The 18,388-nt window shown below is 41.3% G+C and overlaps 1 protein-coding gene across 11 annotated transcripts in view; it reads right to left on the reverse strand.

Moving 5' to 3' along the window:
* Window positions 1-675: 675 nt before the first annotated feature.
* The window catches only part of CADPS (calcium dependent secretion activator), a 469,363-nt gene continuing 451,650 nt past the window's right edge, over window positions 676-18,388 (reverse strand). For all 11 annotated transcript variants that reach the window (XM_043442949.1, XM_043442944.1, XM_043442951.1 and 8 more), the window contains 2 exons: window positions 4,999-5,103; window positions 676-1,745 (listed from right to left, as the gene is read on the reverse strand). In XM_043442949.1, coding sequence (XP_043298884.1) covers window positions 1,566-1,745; window positions 4,999-5,103 — 285 coding nt within the window. In that variant the 3' untranslated portion in view covers window positions 676-1,565. The remainder of the gene's footprint in view (window positions 1,746-4,998; window positions 5,104-18,388) is intronic.

Below are 18,388 nucleotides of genomic sequence, written 5' to 3' on the forward strand. Positions count from 1 at the left end.
TGTGCTATATTTAGAGGGGTTGATGTGTTTAGACCAACTGGTGAGCATTTTGCTTGGTCCTAATGAAAAAATAGTTGCTTCTCTAAGACCTTTCTCAGCCCTAAGGAAAAGGTCAGATTGATTTAGTGGCAGACACAAATAAAACAGGTAAAGCTACCAAAATGTTTGGTTGTCTTTTAAATTTGGGTGATCACACGGCTGACAAAGACTGGGGAGCAAGATGAGTACTCCGTATCTTAGAGAATCTTGTAAAATGCTTTAACAAATATATAAGAATCATATATAATTGGCACACGCTTTGTTTGAATGCAAACACTGCTGTTAAAGTGGTGCTTAAAAACAGTTTGTTGGCCTTCTCTTCATACAGGAGAAACATTTCTCTCGTTTACACTACTCTCTTGCTTAGCAAACCCTTATTTATCCTATAATGCAAGTGTAATCAGCCCAACATGTCCAAATGCCCACAGATTCTGAATTAGTGGAGTCTGCATTAATGGAATTTTACACTGTTTCTCATGGAGACAAGCGTTTGTAAACTACCCACTCCAGCAGTTTTGAGAACACTCTGTGAAAATGACCCCTTGCCTCCTCTTGCCCATATCTTCCTGATTTGTGTGTTTTAGTTCTGGCTTTCAAAAGAGATGCAGGGAAAAAAAGACTCAAAAGTACTCTTGGGACATCTGAATAGTTATTTATTGAGAAGCCACAGTTTTCCACACTTTCATAACTGTAGGCTTTATATAAGGCAAAAGCAAGATGGATCTACTACTTTACACGGAAAGAGAGAGCTCTGCAGAGGACCCCAGGGTCATGCAGTTACAGAACAAAACGCAATGTACATGACAGATATAAAAACCAGCATGGGACAAAATAATTTTAAACTATGGTTACAATCTACTGAAGGAAATATCCATATCTTAATATAAACACATTTATAGTCTAGGGTCATAATTTAAATATTCAGGTCTTCTTTTTTTTTTTACATACATGGTTATCGAAACATAAAAGCATAACATTTAATAGGATAAACTTTGATAGAAGACAGTCGCTCTGAACTGTAATTATCTGGATAAATGACAGGATGGGTTAACAAGGATGCCAAGGGTTCGTTTTTTCAGTTTCAGGGGAAGAGAAGGAACCAAAAGTTGGTTGTTGGAGACTTGCCTTTTGTTTTTCAAAAAACAAAGCAGATCTATGTGTCTTAAATTCATTTATTGTAGTCATTTAAATAACTGGCATCCACATACGGGAAATAAAGAAGGTACTTGGCGTACTCGCCCTCATATCCATTTACTGTCAACGTGCACACACAGCACATTAATGAAGCATCACTGGACTCTGCTGTGACAGGGGTACACCTAGCAATTGAGCTATGTATTCTCCAAAATGGTATTTGAAAGGTCATTTGCTAATCTTGGTACCACATACCTAAAATGGCAACTGTCTTGGTACACATCTCATGGGCATGGTAGTTGACAGAAAATTCCCTAATGGGGTTAACTAACAGACTAAAGACATGCATTGATTACAAGACTCTGTCCTAGTGGACCCTAAGCCTGAGCATTCTAATCGTCCTCTTCGTCTTCCTCATCGCTGTCCTTCATGCTGATCCCCTGCAGGCCCCCACCCTCGCTCACAGACGCTGTGGCCTCCTCCACAGTGAGACGGTTCCGGATGGTTTCGTAGGTCTTGCTGTTTAAGGTTGAGTCCAGGACTCCTTGCAATCGGAAATCTCTATAGGTTTTCTAAAGAGGGAAAAGATGCAGTGATGAGGGAGATCTCATCTCCATGGGGGGTGGGAGGGGGCTCAAGGCGAGTGTGGGGTGAGAACAGTGACCGCAGCGAAGTGTCACGCGGCATGCACTGTCACATGAAAAGCCACCACGCTCAGATTTCACTTGTACTGAAAACTGAGATTCGTTGAATGACAGAAAATGAGAAATGGTGACAGGATAAACTGTATTAGATGAGACAAAGCAAAGAACATAAGCTTGTTTATTCAGTTTCATAAAGGGAAATGTTCCATCATTGTTTTGGTTCTCCTTTTTTTTTTTTTTGGGTCTGGTTCTTTCTCTTAGGTTAGTAAAGTATCATATGATAGACAGTGTGAATAGCTATAACATATAAATAATGGATTGCGTGATATGGTATTTTGTGATTTCTGCTGCAGTCTGGTCTTCAGTATTTTTTGAGGCTTGTGACTGCGTATCCTTTTGTCTCATTCACAAGACAGACATATGCATATCAGTATATGAAACTGATCACGGGCAGCCACAATTAGGGGGAAGATGGAGCGTTAATGCCTCATCAGTATGTTGCAGGCATGTGACTCATGGCTTGTCTCCTTGGGAAAGAAGTGTATCTGTTCTGTTCACAACTTCGTGGTCTCAGGGAAGAAATTTGGCTCTTTTTCAAGAACAATGGTTTGGTATTGCTGTACCACCAGTTCTTTCTTTGTTCCTTCAGGCAATTTCTCTTGGATTTCCTGAGGTATCCCAGGGACTGTTTTTCTAGGAATCCCTTTGCGTTAATTGAACATGACCAGAAGCATCTGGCTGTTGTCTACTTCGCAAAACATGTTTTTTTGCAGAAGGTCCCTCTCTAACTACAACTCTCCTCATCACACTGCATATCATTTCAGCTACTGATTCTGCTGTTTGTTTCTCCTCTTGATATGGGAAGCATGCTAAGGGGTCAAAAGAAGGTACAGTGACGTACTTCAACACCACTTGGATTATGATTTCTGGTTTCTAGAGTCCATCTGACGAAGTCCTAGTGTCATTCACCATGTCAGCCACCCCTGAAAATCACATGTGGTCATGACTGCAGAGTTAACTAGTGAATGCTATTCAGCTCAATGAAGTCCAGTAACAAAAGATTATAAATAGGATGACCATGGGTTCCCTTTGCCAGGTTCTATCTGTGGTCCCAGTATGATTATCTGTCTTTCTTTCTTTCTTTCTTAAAAGTAATCTGATCATCCTAACTACTTAAAAAGTACATCTTAATTACTTAAAAGAAATTCAAAGGTTACCCTAACTGTGGCTCAAGCTGCAAGGCTAGGTAACTAGTAGAACTGTGTCTTCACCTGGAGGGGGTATGGGTAAGAGGTTGATTAAATGCCAGTCTGGTGTAGACCAGATATCCAGACAATTTACTTGGTTTTTCTGTACTTTTCAATCATTTAGAATTGGTTGCCAGAATATGATGAGGAAAAGAAAGGTAGAGACCATTCAAATTTTCTCCTCTCTATTCAAATTCCAGAGCAGTGTGTTTCTCAACCAGATTCCGCATGTCTAATGACAGAGTTTTTGTTTTTTGTTTTTTTGAATACTCCATTGTGTAACACACAAGTAGGGGCTCAACTAATATTTGTTTGAGGTTGGATGGATGAATAAATGCTTGCTGGATAACGAATGAATGGATGAATAAATGGAGTGGATGGAGAGGCAGGGAAAAAAAGCCAATTATCATTGGAAGTTTGCCGGAAGGAGGAGGCGGCCCCTGGTTAACGTACTTAGCGAAGAGGTGGTGAATTCTGCTTCATCCCTCTGTGTTGTGGCTGTAGTTAAGCCGGGCCCACTTTTGGCAAAAGTGAAGGAGTTCCTTTGGCAGGGACGTTTCTGTGTCCCTTTCCCTATGGCTCATGTCTGTGTTGTTTTTGGCAGAGGCTAAGAAGCAACCTCCTCTCTGACTTTTTTTTTTTTTTCTTAATAAAATATTGCTAATTCCAACAGTCTCAACAAAAATCTGGAAATATCAGTAATGGGAAGATATTGTAACAGACTAAAATGCATGGCTTCCCAGGAAGGGTCACATAGAAAAAAATTCCCCTAAGAGTATTTATAGCCAGAAAATGGAATTCAATGGATCAGGCAATGGTTAGTGAGGTTGCCTTAAGGAACTTACATTTAAAAATATGAAAATAAGATTGGGTACATAGTCCGAGTGCATACATTTCTTTTTTAGGAGCTGCAGTACATTGTCTGTAACCTTCCCTGGGAGGACTCTTTGTGAGATCAAATGCATATGATAATAATTCTCCTTAATTACACTCACGGAACAGTAATTGGTTTTAAGTCAGCACTGGGGTAGAGGAGTACCTTGAATGAAATGGTGCTAATCCGAAAGAGACTAAGAAATGGGGTAGGCGGGAGGGGGGGTGACTTTTGGCAAACTGTTACGAAATAGAAATTCAGCCCTGTTTTATTGTTAAAATATTTTTAAAGAGACTTTGTGCTTTGAATGAGATTTTTGCATACGAATGTTTTTTAAAACCCTCTACGGTGCAGCATCAAATGGAAACTGAAATGATCAAAAACGTATTTACCCCCTTCTGTGATCTTATTATTTCATGTAAACCACTGAGATTTCACGCTGAAATAATTATCATTAGTCCAAGGCACACACACAAGAACAGGGGAAAAAAAGCTACGTTCAGGGTATGTTACCTCACCTTCGTGATCCTTTACATTTGATTGTATACGCGCATTGTAAGAGAAACTACTTCAATTAACTACGAGAACAATATTGATTTGCATCCTGATAATGGTCACAGGACATATTCAGAAGGAGCTGGAGGTAAATATTTCTATTAAATTAATTGTGGCAAAATTTAATTTAATTAAACCATAAATGAAATTCATAATGGAGGTGATTAGCACGGCAGTACCCCAAAGCCAGCTTCTGAAAGTCTAATGCAAAAGGGCACAATGGCTCTAGCAGTGTATTTGCATGGCAAATACATAAAGTATTTTTCCAGTCTGGATAACGTATCAAATGCCTTTTTACTAAATTTCCCTTTGATGTCTGAATAATAAATTAACCAGACAGCCCACAATGATTTCATCAGTTTTTCTTGCCTGAGATACTGTTTTAAGAATCGTCTTGTTTCATACATAAACTAATATTCTTTGTGTTAGAGAAGTCCTACAGTTTGCCAATGAAATCTATTTCAGCCAGCTGTTTGCAAAGGAGAATCACCATGTTTTCTTTTACCTTGACCATCCTAATTAGAGTTTTCAACTGATAAATGTGAAGCTGTAAGTCCATCCGGTCCGTCAGCCAGGTACAGATCACGTTCATGGAGCTGTTGTACCATTGCTGAAAAAAGAGACAAAAGTTCTCCAGGCAACATATCATGGAGCATTTAAACAGCAGAGAAGGAACAGGCCACGTGTGAGCACCCTGCTCTGCTCCAAGAGGAAGACAAAATGGTTAAAGAGAATTTGAGAGCACAGAGATCACAAACAGGGATTTGACACAAAGTCACAGGGTCCCAGGTCAGCCGAAAAGAGAGTGGTTTGGACTCTGGGTTGAAAACAGAACTCTTCCACTCGACACACCTCATATGCAATCAATTCATAAGGACCATCTTTTGCTCTGTTGGTTCATTTTACTCAGCCAAGATATAAGTCACTGTGTATGTCCTAATGCCATTGTCTCAGGGGTCTGGGAAGATGGGGGACTACTCCACTGAGCCAGTTGATGCCACTGGCTACTTACCTGTAGAGAAATCCAGACCCTGTCTGCTTAGGATGGTTCTGGGAATCACGCTGAGAGCCTTAGGAATTTAGGGCAACGTTTACCTTCATTTACCCTAATGGGGCATCTGAATAAAAACAATGAAGGAGGGATTCTCTTTAAGGGCCAAATTATACTCTGGGCAGCTTATGTGGCCTTACATTGACTGTGCAATCTGTTTTAATCTTAACACCCAAAAATTATGGAAGATGAGGGGGGGAAAAAAACCATCTACAAATGAGCTCATTTCAAGCTGTTGAAATCATACTTCCCCTTAAGGGGGTTAAATTTTGCTTCTTGTCTGTGAAAAATGCTTGAAGCTGTGTCACTTTAGACTGCCACCCCTGTGGTGAAGAGAGTCTCTGGTGCGGTATAATTTTGCAGCACTGCTCATATATTCATAAATCTCACTCGGAGACATATGAACAGTGTTATGAAGTGTCAGTACGAAAAAAAAATCTAATCTTTTAAACTTCACCAGGTTTCATTACGCGTTGCCGCTTATACCAAACAATTTACAAATAAAATGAAAAGGTGTGGATGGACCTATATATTCATTTATAGGAAAGTATATGAACTGTGCACAGAAAAGATGTAAAAAAAAAAAAAGTGGTTAAAGAATTGAAACGTTGCATACTCTCCTGCTAACTGACACGCACATTCACACACACGCACACGCACACCAGTGGAGATTTGAAAAGCATAAATAAAAACATGTTTCTGATGGTAACTCCACCCTTTCTCACCTAAAGATCATCCAAAATCAGTTTATGCCTAACACTCACAGTTTTTCCGAAGCCTTGTTTCTGACTTAATTTCTTAAAAAAAAAAAAAAAAATTAATTTGGGTTTTTACTTGCAAGGTAGAACTGCCAAGTTTCACCTTGCAAGAAACGACACAGTCGCAGCCATGGCCCCTCTCTGCAATCTCCCGTTTCGAGGCTCTTTCCTCATCAGAGCCAATTGTGGCTCTCCTTGGAGCTCAGCCGCAAACAGAGACCACACTACCCCAATCGAGGCAGCGCTGCAGCCTCACAGCCAATTTCTGCTCTTTTAAAGATCATGGAGGCGAAACTGTCAGTTTCGGGGAACCTTCTGTCCCTCCCCCAAAGAGTGGGCAGGGTGGGGCTGTTCTTTTTCTTCAGATCTGCGGTTCACCCCGTGTCGGGAGATGGTTTGCCGTGGTCAAGCTTCTTCAGGCGTGGACAGGTTTTCCCCTCTAGGAGTGAAAACATTTTACTGAAACATTTTTTTGGGGTGGTGGTGGTGGTTGTGATTATTTGGGGTTTTTTTGGCACCTCCTGCCTTGGGATCCTGGAGCTCTTGCTGTCACTGCATCTGGGTTTGTTAAGGGGCTGGGACAGGAACATGACTAGGTCATGGGTGCAGCCCTGCTTTACTCTCAGCAACTGGGGGCCCTCTTGTGTCTACCCCAGGTCTCAAATGCCCACATTTACTGGCTTTATCTGATGTGCAGTCTGGGGGCTCAAATAGTCTATTTTGAGAGTCATGAGCAACGTCCCCCAATTCCCCTACTCCCACCTCCTGGGGATGGAAAATGACCCTTGAAGGAACCTGGGTGACCTCCCAGTCAATCCAACCAGACCAGGGCCCCATGATGGGTTCATCTCAGGGACACAAAAGAGGAATGTGGCACTCGGGCTTCTAGGCAGAGGTGGCATTTTGCTTTGGCTGTGACAACAGGCAAACCGGCGCTGGCTTCTATCGCTGCCAGCAAGCCTTGTGCAACATGCCTTTTTCTCTTTGCTGAGAGACATGCCACCTTTCAGGGGAAGAAAAAACTAACGAGCGCCCCCCACCCGCTATTTCATATAAGTAATTCCCATTCTTGTGAAAAATGGCTTTTGGATAGTCAAACGAGAACAAGAAAAAGGTAGACTGCTCTCAATACTCTTTCTGTGCTGCTGAAAGGGAGATGGATGCGTCAGCTTATCACACTCACAGATTTCCACCCCAGGAGAACAAGAAAGCCCTGGAACATCCATGCTTCTCCTCCTGGATCTCACATCTCGTGAAAGAAGTGTAAAAAATGTATGATGCCCCATTGGCTACACATTTCAAGAGGCAAAAGGGAGTAAGTCACTCCTTTCCAAACCTTATGCTCAGGAGCTGAAATTGGAGGCACTTTTGGATGAAGAGCGGCGCTAACTTGGTTTTCCAGAAAGGCGCTTACAGGCACTTGGATGTTGGAGGAAGCAGGAGTCACTGCCTTTGAGAACTTGGAAACGTTAAGGGGTGAAAGGGGTCTTCCACCTTTGATCTCCACCTTGGAGAGGAGGCAACCAAGGCCCAGAGAGGAGAAGTGACTTGCCCGCAGTCACACTGCTAGTGAGTCCGGAAGTGGTGGTTTTGCAGGGCTAGACACTGGCAGGAAAAAGCTGATCGTCTAAAGACTGCTACCTAGGAGGGTGTAACAGTGCACGAAAGCTAATCTGGTGTATCTCTCCCAACTCTACATTCGGGGGGTATCACATTGATAGCTAGAAATAGGCCTTAGTGGGAGTTCTTACCCTACGGAAATAGGCAAATGCCACCAACTAGGGCCTTCTCCTTTCCAGAAAGTCAGTTGTTACAGCATTTCATCAGCATATTACTGGTTGTCTGGGGTGTTCCTGCTTTTCCTCATGCAGTTTACAGTGCTTATTAATCAGGTTTGCTTTATTTGAGATCGATGCTAATATAGCAGATTTGTTATGATTCTTTGAAAGAGGAAATTAATACAACATTTTAAGTTCTGCCTGCTTTGTTTTGTCTTTGGTTCAGATATGCCTTTTCCAGAGATAGCCACAAAAATTTTGGTAAAATACACTCTAAACCCTTAGAAATAAAAATTGTGAGGGCATGGCATATACTATGCCTTGCCTTAGTTCAGGTATATTAACTGGAAACTACCTACATAAGGTTAATTTAATCCTAAAAAAGCCCTCGAGAAATAAAATCACCAGTTACCTGGGCACCACGAAAGGACATTCCCTAGGGAATAATTTTGTGATGGTTTCACAGTTACAAGCTAAAAGAAGAAAGGCTAGTAAAGCCTTGGAGAGTTGGGAACTTCTTGGGTAGCTAAACCGCTGAAACTAACATGATGTTGTAAATCAACCACACTTCAAAAAAATTTTTTAATTGAATGCAAAAAATAAATTAAAAAAAGAAAACTTGGAAGGCTGATCTAAAACCTTGCCATTAATTTTCTTTTTTCTTTTCACCTTCCTTCCTTTCTTCCACACAACTGTTAACGTCATAGGCCTGACCTCCTTTTCACCTAGGTTTGTGATCCTGGGCAAGTTACTTACGTTCTCAGAGACTCAGTTTCCTGATCAGCCAATGGGAATTAATCACTCTTTCACAGGCCTTTCTGATGGCTAAGTGAATTAATGCTAATAAAGCTCACATCACAGTACTTGGCACGTAATAAGGCCTCAATAAATGTTAGCTGCTACCACAACGAACACTACCATCAACACCATAACAACTGTCACCATTACAGGTAACATCGTCGTCATCATCACCATTACCATCATCTCTCTCCTCTTTTTTCTGTCTCTTTCTCAACCCAAGAAATACCACAAAACAAGGAAGAATAAAGAACAAATGACCAGAGAAACCCATGCAGTGGTGGACGAGATCATTCCTATTGGAATATCTCTGGCATCACATGACTAGCTCTCAACAAAGCGATCCTACTGTAGAAATGCTTTGTGTTAGAGCATCACCCAAACCTATAAAACCATCCTGAGTGCATTATACACATTTGAAACTATATTGACCTAGATTTAAATATTGGATTCAAAGGATTCAGACAAGTAATGAGTGATTTTGCAAACCCTATGTGGATAAATTACACCTTCCGCTTGGGTTGGATACTTATTAGCTGGATAAACTCAACTCTTAAGCTACTTAACTCTCTGACCCCTAGTCTCCTCTTGGGGTTAATATTAGTACCTACTTCATAGGATTACTGTGAGAGTGAAAAGAGGTAATTGTGTAAAGTGCCTAGCAGAGTGACTGTCACATAGTAAGCACTCAATAAAGTTTAGCCAGGATTGTTACTATTACTCCCCAAAACAGACCAGGTATCCTTTTATTAGTAATACACAATACAGAAGAATTTTCATGATCCATTTCTAGTAAAAATCAATATGCAGATATACTCAAGTCACACATTCTGCCCTGCAACTAAGTAAGTACACTGACTTCATGCAGAGGAATCGTTACACATAACCTATCTCTTCTGTAAGTGGGGGTTCACTGCAGCTAGGGTTAGGGTGAGGCAGGATTTTGCAAGTGCAGGACTGGATGCTGCCTTTAGTTACTACAAACTCAAATATGAGTTTGTTCATCATGGATGTCTTGCATTCAATTTTTAAAAACATATTAAGACATTGACCTTGATCACTCGTTAACATTTTGAAACTGAGAAGTGATTCATTCATCTCTCCCCAGTCCCTATACTTGGGTTCACTGTTTATCTGGGAATGTTATGCTCTGGAAGTGCCATAGGATTGTGAGATGGGATAGACAGTTCACACCTCACTGGACAGCATGTTTGGGTGGCTATGCTGGGTTTGGATAGTCCCTCATCAGCGGGATGCGGTGTCGCCAAAGCTATAAAAGGCTGCTGCCTTCATTCCTCAACCATGACAGCCACCTAGAGGGGTCTAAATCCTCCACCCTCCCCCGCCTTGATGTTAATTCAACATCCTAAAGGGACCTTTCTGTTAAAGACTCACTCGTTTTCAGAGCCAGCCACATTGCATTCGTGAGTGGCAATGAAAATAAGGAAGAGAGGCTGAAAAGGAGATAAAACGGCTCAGTAGTGTTTCCATATTCACTAAATCCAAGGGTTAACGTTATCTGCTTAACTTACATAGCTGCCTATCACACCATACCATTCCATAAGACTGCAGAGTCTATAGTTTTGACAAAGTGCTATTTTGTATAGGATTCCTAAGATACGCGCACACACAGTACCCAAAATTAATATAGTTACCTACTCATTGAACATCGAGTCCTCAGAATGTACAAGTAATGTGCACAGCATTCTATAAGCATTATGTAATTTCACCACACAGCTGAACTCTTAAAGAGTATCAATAAGGGGAGAGATGGACTGAGAGTTTGGGGTTAACAGATGCAAACTATCACCTATTGGATGGATGGGCAACAAGGTCCTACTGGATAGCACAGGGAACTATATTCAATGTCCTGGGATAAACCATCATGGAAAAGAAAAGAATATAAAAAAGAATGTATGCATATGTGCGTGAATGTGTGTATAATTGAGTCACTTGCGGTACAGAAGAAATTAACACCGTATTGTAAATACATATTGTAAATACATCATAATACATAAATACGTATTATAAATATGCATTGTAAATACAGCAATAATAAAAATAAAAAATATAAAACAAAACGACACACTTAAACAAGTATCAATGGTATTAACAACCCTGTTTTACAGATGAGAAAAAGGGGCATAGGTAAGTTAAATAAGTAGCCTGTATTCAGATGACTGGTAAGCAATGGAGCAGGCTTCAAATTGGTTATTTACCACTACACCTATGTAAGTTGTCACATTTAGCTCCATAATTTTAAAAACCAATGGCTTGTTTATATAGAAACAGATCTACTTGCCAGGTACCCTTTCAGCAAAGTCATTCAGCTCTGAACTTCTCAAAGAAGAAGTGTGTGGGTGGGTTCCAGTGTTTTTGGAACGGTCTCCCACAGAGTCTAAGCTTGGCCTGTTGTTGAAAATATTCTACTTTCTATGAGCCTAGAAAGTTGCTAGGTACAGTGTGTGGAGTCAGGGGTTTTTCCACAAAAACAAAAGAACACTCAACAGCCTTAAAGAACTAATAACGGATGAGAGACAATCATTGCTGACTCTTAAGAGAAATGATTCAAAAAAGTTGGATGGGGGTGAAGGATGCTATTTCTTAGCTAGCATTAATGTTTTTTTAATTTCTCTCTGTAGTCCTACCTCATCGCTTCTTCTTTTCTCTTAGGTTGGTAACTCAGCAATTGCTACTAAGAGAAAACTCTCACTGTGGGCAGTTTGAGTTTTCAATGACAAATACAACTAGAAAAACTGCCTCTGTCACAATGGATTGAATTTTCCTAACAGAGTGTTGGAGATACAAAAGTTATGACTCTGACCAAAATTTCAGTTCCGAAAAAGTATCCATCATAAGCTTTAACACTGTCTGTGAACAGGGAGAGGAAGAGTGTATTGGGAAAATTCAGTTTCATGTTCAGTTAAATAGGATGTCATCAGAAAGGGCTGAAAGACAAATTATTTTGGGCGGAATATTAAATCCAATGAAAATAGTCTAGTGCAAAAAGTTCTTCCTGTGATGCTTTTTTTTCAAAGAAAAATTTCATTGAAATATGACATGCACACTATAGTGTACCACTTTTAGCAAAACAAGCATTTACACACAAATTTCAAGCACATGCCTACAACGGAAGGTAATATTTAGCCCAATACATGAAAATGTACCCTTTCAGAAATTATGGTATTTGGCCTAAGGACCAATAACCACACCACGCACGAACATATCTCTTCACACACCTTCTTTGATTAAAAACCGTGACTTGGTCCTATATAACCTACACATGAATGATAGTCAAAATTTACAATGATCTGAGTTCTACTGGTGATTCATTTCCAAATACATGTTTCGTTTGAAACTGGCATGTTCACCCTATTCATGCCAGGGAGGCAAAGTGCTAAGTGTCTGGGCAGTTCATGGATAAAGTCTGAACAGTTGAGTCTTTATTATCATTTATAGTCTCACTTCAACAGATTATGAAACTGAAGTTCAGAGAAGCAGAGTGGTCTACCAGCTGGCAAGAGATGGAGCCCCTGGCCCTCAAGAGGCTGAAACGCAGTACAGCTTAAGAGACTGGACTTGAATCAGGCTGTCCTGTGTTTGAATCCTGATAAATTCCTTTTCATCCCTGTGCCTCAGTTTTCTTATCTGCTAAATGGGGATGACGAGAAAAACCACTTAGGGTTGCTGTGGGGATTAAATGAGTTAATACATGTGGCATGCTGACAACAGCCCCAGGCACATACTAAGTGTTAGCTGTTACTATCTAGCCCTGCTGTTCTACCTTATTCCATGAATAAGAAATATTAATAGTACGTTCCTAAGTGCTAGCTAGTCAGGGTTGTGCAAAGCTTTCTGAGCAGTTCCCATTCTTCGAATAAGACCTGAGCAAACAGGTAATTTATAACTTCTTGATAAGCAACCTGTATTTCTGAACTGAGGAAACACAGTGAAACCTGGAAGATTTTTATCTTTTCTTTGGAAAGTACCCTTTCTCCAATGCAACACAGCCAGACATCAGAGAAACTGCCTCAGCACCTTGCCTAGACTGTCTAATGAAGAAAGGACATTTTATATGTTGGCAAAGTGTCAAAGAGGAAGATAATACTTGGACCACACCCATGTGACTATGTTCCTCATGCTGCTTTTTGTGACAAAAGTGGATTATTATTAGCAGAAAGGAAACCTGCAACCTATTTAAATGGCTGCATTGAAATACTGTAATGAAATATTTTACATTCGAAGCTTTCAATGCATATTTCTTTCTTACAATTTGGGTAATTTAAGAGCATGTGAAAAGCTTCATTAAGGTTTCCTCCACACTCCTACCAAAGTCTCCAAAGCTTTGTTGACCTGGGCCAAAATTCCACAGCCTCATGGGTTTCTCATGGCTAAGGATCTGGTTGTATTTGATGTTCTACTCCAGATTCAGAGAGGATGTGACAAAGGCTTGGCATGTTCAAGACATCTGTGCCAAGTCAGTGAACACTAAAAGACTGCACACAAGTTTCAGGATTTGTCAGAGCCCCCAAAGGGAGCTGATATGCTTCGCTAAGAGGGTGTATCATTTGAGTACTTAAAAAAAAATGGTATGTAGTTGAAAGATGCAATCTTTTGCCTTACTTGAGTGACACTGTAATTCAGGATTTGATTCACCAAAACAACTGCTTCTAGAAGTGGGTATTTCCAGTCACAGCTTCAGGACGCCCAGATAAAAGCACAAAGATACCACAATCAGAGGGTATAGATAATCAGGGTGACATTCTAGGCTGTCCCAAGTGTTCTTTTTTAAGTTGAAGTGTTTTTTTTTTTTTTTTAAATCTTTAATATTTTGGCCACCTGATGCAAAGAACTGACTCACTGGAAAAGACCCTGATGCTGGGGAAGATTGAAGGCAGGAGGAGAAGGGAATGACAGACGATGAGATGGTTGGATGGCATCACTGACTCAATGGACATGAGTTTGAGCAAGCTCTGGGAGTTGGTGATGGACAGGGAAGCCTGGTGTGCTGCAGTCCATGGGGTCACAAAGAGTTGGACATGACTGAGCGACTGAACTGATAATTCTCTGGATGGTTAAAAAACATTTTGAAATCTTTACAAAGCTGTCTTGATGCTGTGGCTTTTCAGGGTTCTAAACACTGGACAGCAACCTCTGAAAGTCGGATGCAATCCAGACTGAGGGGGACGTCAGAGGCAACTTGCTGAAACCATGGTTCCAGAGACCTTTGCTATCTACAACCTGGTATGAAGAGGACCCAGCAATTCTTTTGCCTTTAGTTTCTTCTCACAAGGAAGAGACACTGCAAATAAAATATTTTTTTTAAACTTTGACTTAAATTGATACTTTAAAAAAATTTTTGCTTCTTCTATAGGAACATATATAGAATTTAACATATGGGAGCAATTTTATGTTTAATTTCCTTCAAAAGGGCCTAAATGACACCTTAATATTCTTTTACTAAAATCAGCAGTTATCTATTCAAGACCAAATTTTACCTGTCTAAACCTGAAATATAGAGAAATGTGCAACAAGCAATGTCTTCAGGAATGACATTTCAAATAGATGTTCAAAATAATGACTCTACTTGGACTCTTGACTAAATGCACTGTAGCCTTTTCACCAAGTCAATACCATTACTACTAGTTGCCTGGGAGAAAATACAAGGAAAGTTAAGAGTCCCAAAGGGTTCTTTCTAGGATCAAATCAAGCAGGAGAGTTTAATTCAAAGGTTATATTTATACAGGTTATACAGGGATCTCTCTTTGGAAGATACTTTTTTTTTTTTTTTTAATGGTTTGATAAACTTGTTGACAATTTCAGCAAGCTGTCCCAAACACCCAAAGCCATACGGGAAATGAGTTTGTCGCTTCTGAGTCAATCAGACTATGTGAAATCCAGCAGGTAACAAATGCCCTTGTATCCCACCCAACCCCACATCGCAGTATGGTTGAATAGTCACCTGCAAGGAGTTGAGACAGTATTCAAAAGGTCTGCTTTCCTAATACGTCTAAGATATTTCTGGAAACTTTTCCAACTCTCAATGAAAAAACTCAAAGATCAACTCACAGATATTTACCTAAAGACAGAAAGGCACAGAAGGGAGGCACTAAAGTGAATTTTCTACTGTCAATGCAATTTCAACTTACATTTGGATACCACTCTTCCACCATTTCCACAACCTGAGTACATGCTATTATAAAAAGATGGGAGATCCAGCAATTCCACAGATGCAAAGAAATGGAAAGCAGGATCTTGAAGAGATATTTGCACACCTATGTTCGGAGCAGCATTATTTGCAATAGCCAAAAGGCAGAAGCAACCCAAGTGGCTACGGATAGAAGGATGAATAAACAAAAGGTGGTATCTATACATGATGGAACAGTATTTAATCTCAAAAAGGAAGGAAATCCTGTCAAATGCTATAACATGGAGAAACCTTGAGGATACTGTGCTAAATAAGTCAGTGAAAAAAAAGACAAATACTATGATTCCACTTCCAAAAGGTATCTAGAATAGTCAAATTCATAGAACAATGTATGAATGTGGTTGCCAGGGGGCTGGGGAGGGGGAAAATGGGGAGTTACTGTTGAATGGCTATAGACTTTCAGTTTTGCAAGCCTTAAAAGAGTTCCAGAAATTGGCTGCATAACAGTGTGAATGCACTTACCACCACTGAACTGTACCATTTGAAATGGTTAACCTGATCAATTTTACATTATGCTTGTTTTTACCAAAAGCAAAACAAAAAGATGGGAAATGCAGAATCGCTCCCCCGATTGAAATACAGAGTGAAGTAAGCCAGAAAGATAAAGAACATTACAGCATACTAACACATATATATGGAATTTAGAAAGATGGTAACGATAACCCTATATGCAAAACAGAAAAAGAGACACAGAAATACAGAACAGACTTTTGAACTCTGTGGGAGAAGGTGAGGGTGGGATGTTTCAAAAGAACAGCATGTATACTATCTATGGTGAAACAGATCACCAGCCCAGGTGGGATGCATGAGACAAGTGCTTGGGCCTGGTGCACTGGGAAGACCCAGAGGAATCGGGTGGAGAGGGAGATGGGAGGGGGGATCGGGATGGGGAATAAGTGTAAATCTATGGCTGATTCATATCAATGTATGACAAAACCCACTGAAATGTTGTGAAGTAATTAGCCTCCAACTAATAAAAAAATTAAAAAAAAAAAAAAAAAAAAAGAAAGCATGGCCAGGTAGCAGTGTACATGTTCTAATCTGGAACACCCAATCGTGTTTCACAAAAAGCCAAAAAATGATGTGCATGAGGAACGGGGGCCGGGAGGAGATGATTTCTCAAGGCCGAGTTCTGCGACTGTGCAGAACAAAGAACATATCTGGTAGCATTTGCTCAGTCACTTATTGGGTTTATTTAAAACATGCCACGGGGCCAACATTTCTAAATCTGTGAAAGAGAATTAAATGAAGCCCAGAGATGAGAACTGAGAATCCTCATAGAGGATTGGGTCCAAACAGCCAGAAAGGATGCATTTTTCACACCGCGTGACACATCACCTCATATGTTTTCACGGAGACTCCCCCGTCCCCTTCCTGCTCTCCGCCCCGATGTTCCCCGTACAGATTTGATCAAGCAGCGCTCAGCCCCGAGACCCCAGTTCCCTCTGCCCAAAAGGTCAGCGGCTCCACCATTCAGAATCAAGCCCCCCCACCCCATAACAGACTTATTAAGGTTTGGAATGTGTGTTTAGGAAGCCCTTATTTTAGGAAACAATTAAGTAGAATTAGGCTAATAATGCGAGGCAGGCAAAGCTTTTGCCCTTTGCTGAAAAATAACTCCTACATGGAACAGTTATACTAATAAAAATCATGTATTTCTTAAATGCCTCAAAATGATCTTTGTACCCAGCTCGGCAATTAACACTGCCCCACTGAGGAACATTTATTCCCCAGGCTAAGGAGGATTAATCTCCATGTTTGCTCGACCAATGTCTTCCTTCGCTGAAAATACAGTATGAGGCTTTGGGCTGGAAACAGAAATTTCTGTAAGTGGGAATCTCACAGGAGGCTTAATTCCCTCCTCATCTTAGAGGGTGGTGAGGTGCACAGGAAGGGTTGGGTGCCCCCTACCAGGCCCACTGGAGGCCCATGCCAAAGACCTCCTTGGGCCAGTCCTTGACCCTGAAGGAGGATGGGAAGGCCTTTCTTTGGGTGGCCTGGGCCTCATCTACGGAGGGGGACTTTCGCTTCCAAATCCGCAAGCTGACTCCTCGTCACTGTAGCCATTCCAGGACCTTCTTCTGGGCCAGAATCTACAGATTTCCCACCTCCAAGCCTGGGCAGGAAGTGACCGCTGGGCAAAAGGGGGACACAGACCCTCCCGTTGGACGCTTTGTCTCCTTGACAACACCCCAGCTGGTGGCCCGAGGAACAGACTTAATTTCTTTTCTTTCTCTGCCCACCCTCCCCACCCCATACTTCATTCCCTCTTTCTGTAGATGCAAACGTACGACATCCAACATAAAGTTGCCGAAATAGCAATCTTGTCTCTGAATATATAAATTGCAAAAATTGATATGAATAAATCTGCAAGTAGCACACTGATTGTGGCACATTTTATCAAAAAACGGCGCTCGGGTGCTCGCTGGCTGGGGAGGGGGGTGGTGTCATTACACGTACAGAAAAACATCTGCAAACTCCCAGCTTCTTTACTTAGAACTGAATGGAGGCATGACCTCCTGTTCCTTGCCATGAACCCTGAGTTCACACTCATATTTTACATGTTACAGGAAGCCACAGCTCGCCCCAGGGGTGCTGCAAACAGACACGCAGAAGCCAGATGTAGGCCCCCACCACCCCCCTTGCTCCTTAATGCACCTGAAGAAGCCGGCAACTCAACATTCAAAAGCTGACATGCTCGTAGCTTAAGGTCACTTCAGATTTTGTAAAGCGGAGGACAAAACCAGGAATGCTTCTAGGGCTGGGCTGTCAGCGGGGAGGCGGAGGGATTACAAGAAACCTGTGACTCTGCCTCTTTCTGCCTTTGCTGGTAGTTTTTTTGTGTGTGAACAAGTGCCATACAACAGATTGAGCCTCGTATAAAGGCCTGAGACTGTGCAAGGGCCCCCCGCTGGGCCTCAGCTGTGCTTGCAATTAGCAATAGGCACGGAGTGATTATTGTTGGGGTAGCGGATGGCAATGCGAAGTGACAAGTTTTATGGGGGAAGTTGGGAGTGGAGATGCTCTGCAAGTTTCTCTTTCTTTTTTCTTTTTTTTTTTTCCTGTTTCTGCAAAAACCCCATCCTTGGGCGGCTGCAACCTCCCATTGCAGTGAAAGCTATTCCCCGCCCCCTCCCCACCTCGTCATTTAAAAGAGACTGAACAAAATTGGTGAAAGAATATATTTTTTTCTTGGTGCTTCAGAATGCGGGTTTTCTAGGTCAGAGCTTCCTGGCTGCCCTATTTAATGTCAGAAATACCCATTTGCCTCAAATTAGCAGAGATCTGGGAGTTGAGGGCAG

The sequence above is a fragment of the Cervus canadensis genome, chromosome 22, assembly GCF_019320065.1.
Source record: "Cervus canadensis isolate Bull #8, Minnesota chromosome 22, ASM1932006v1, whole genome shotgun sequence".
Lineage (NCBI taxonomy): Eukaryota > Metazoa > Chordata > Mammalia > Artiodactyla > Cervidae > Cervus > Cervus canadensis.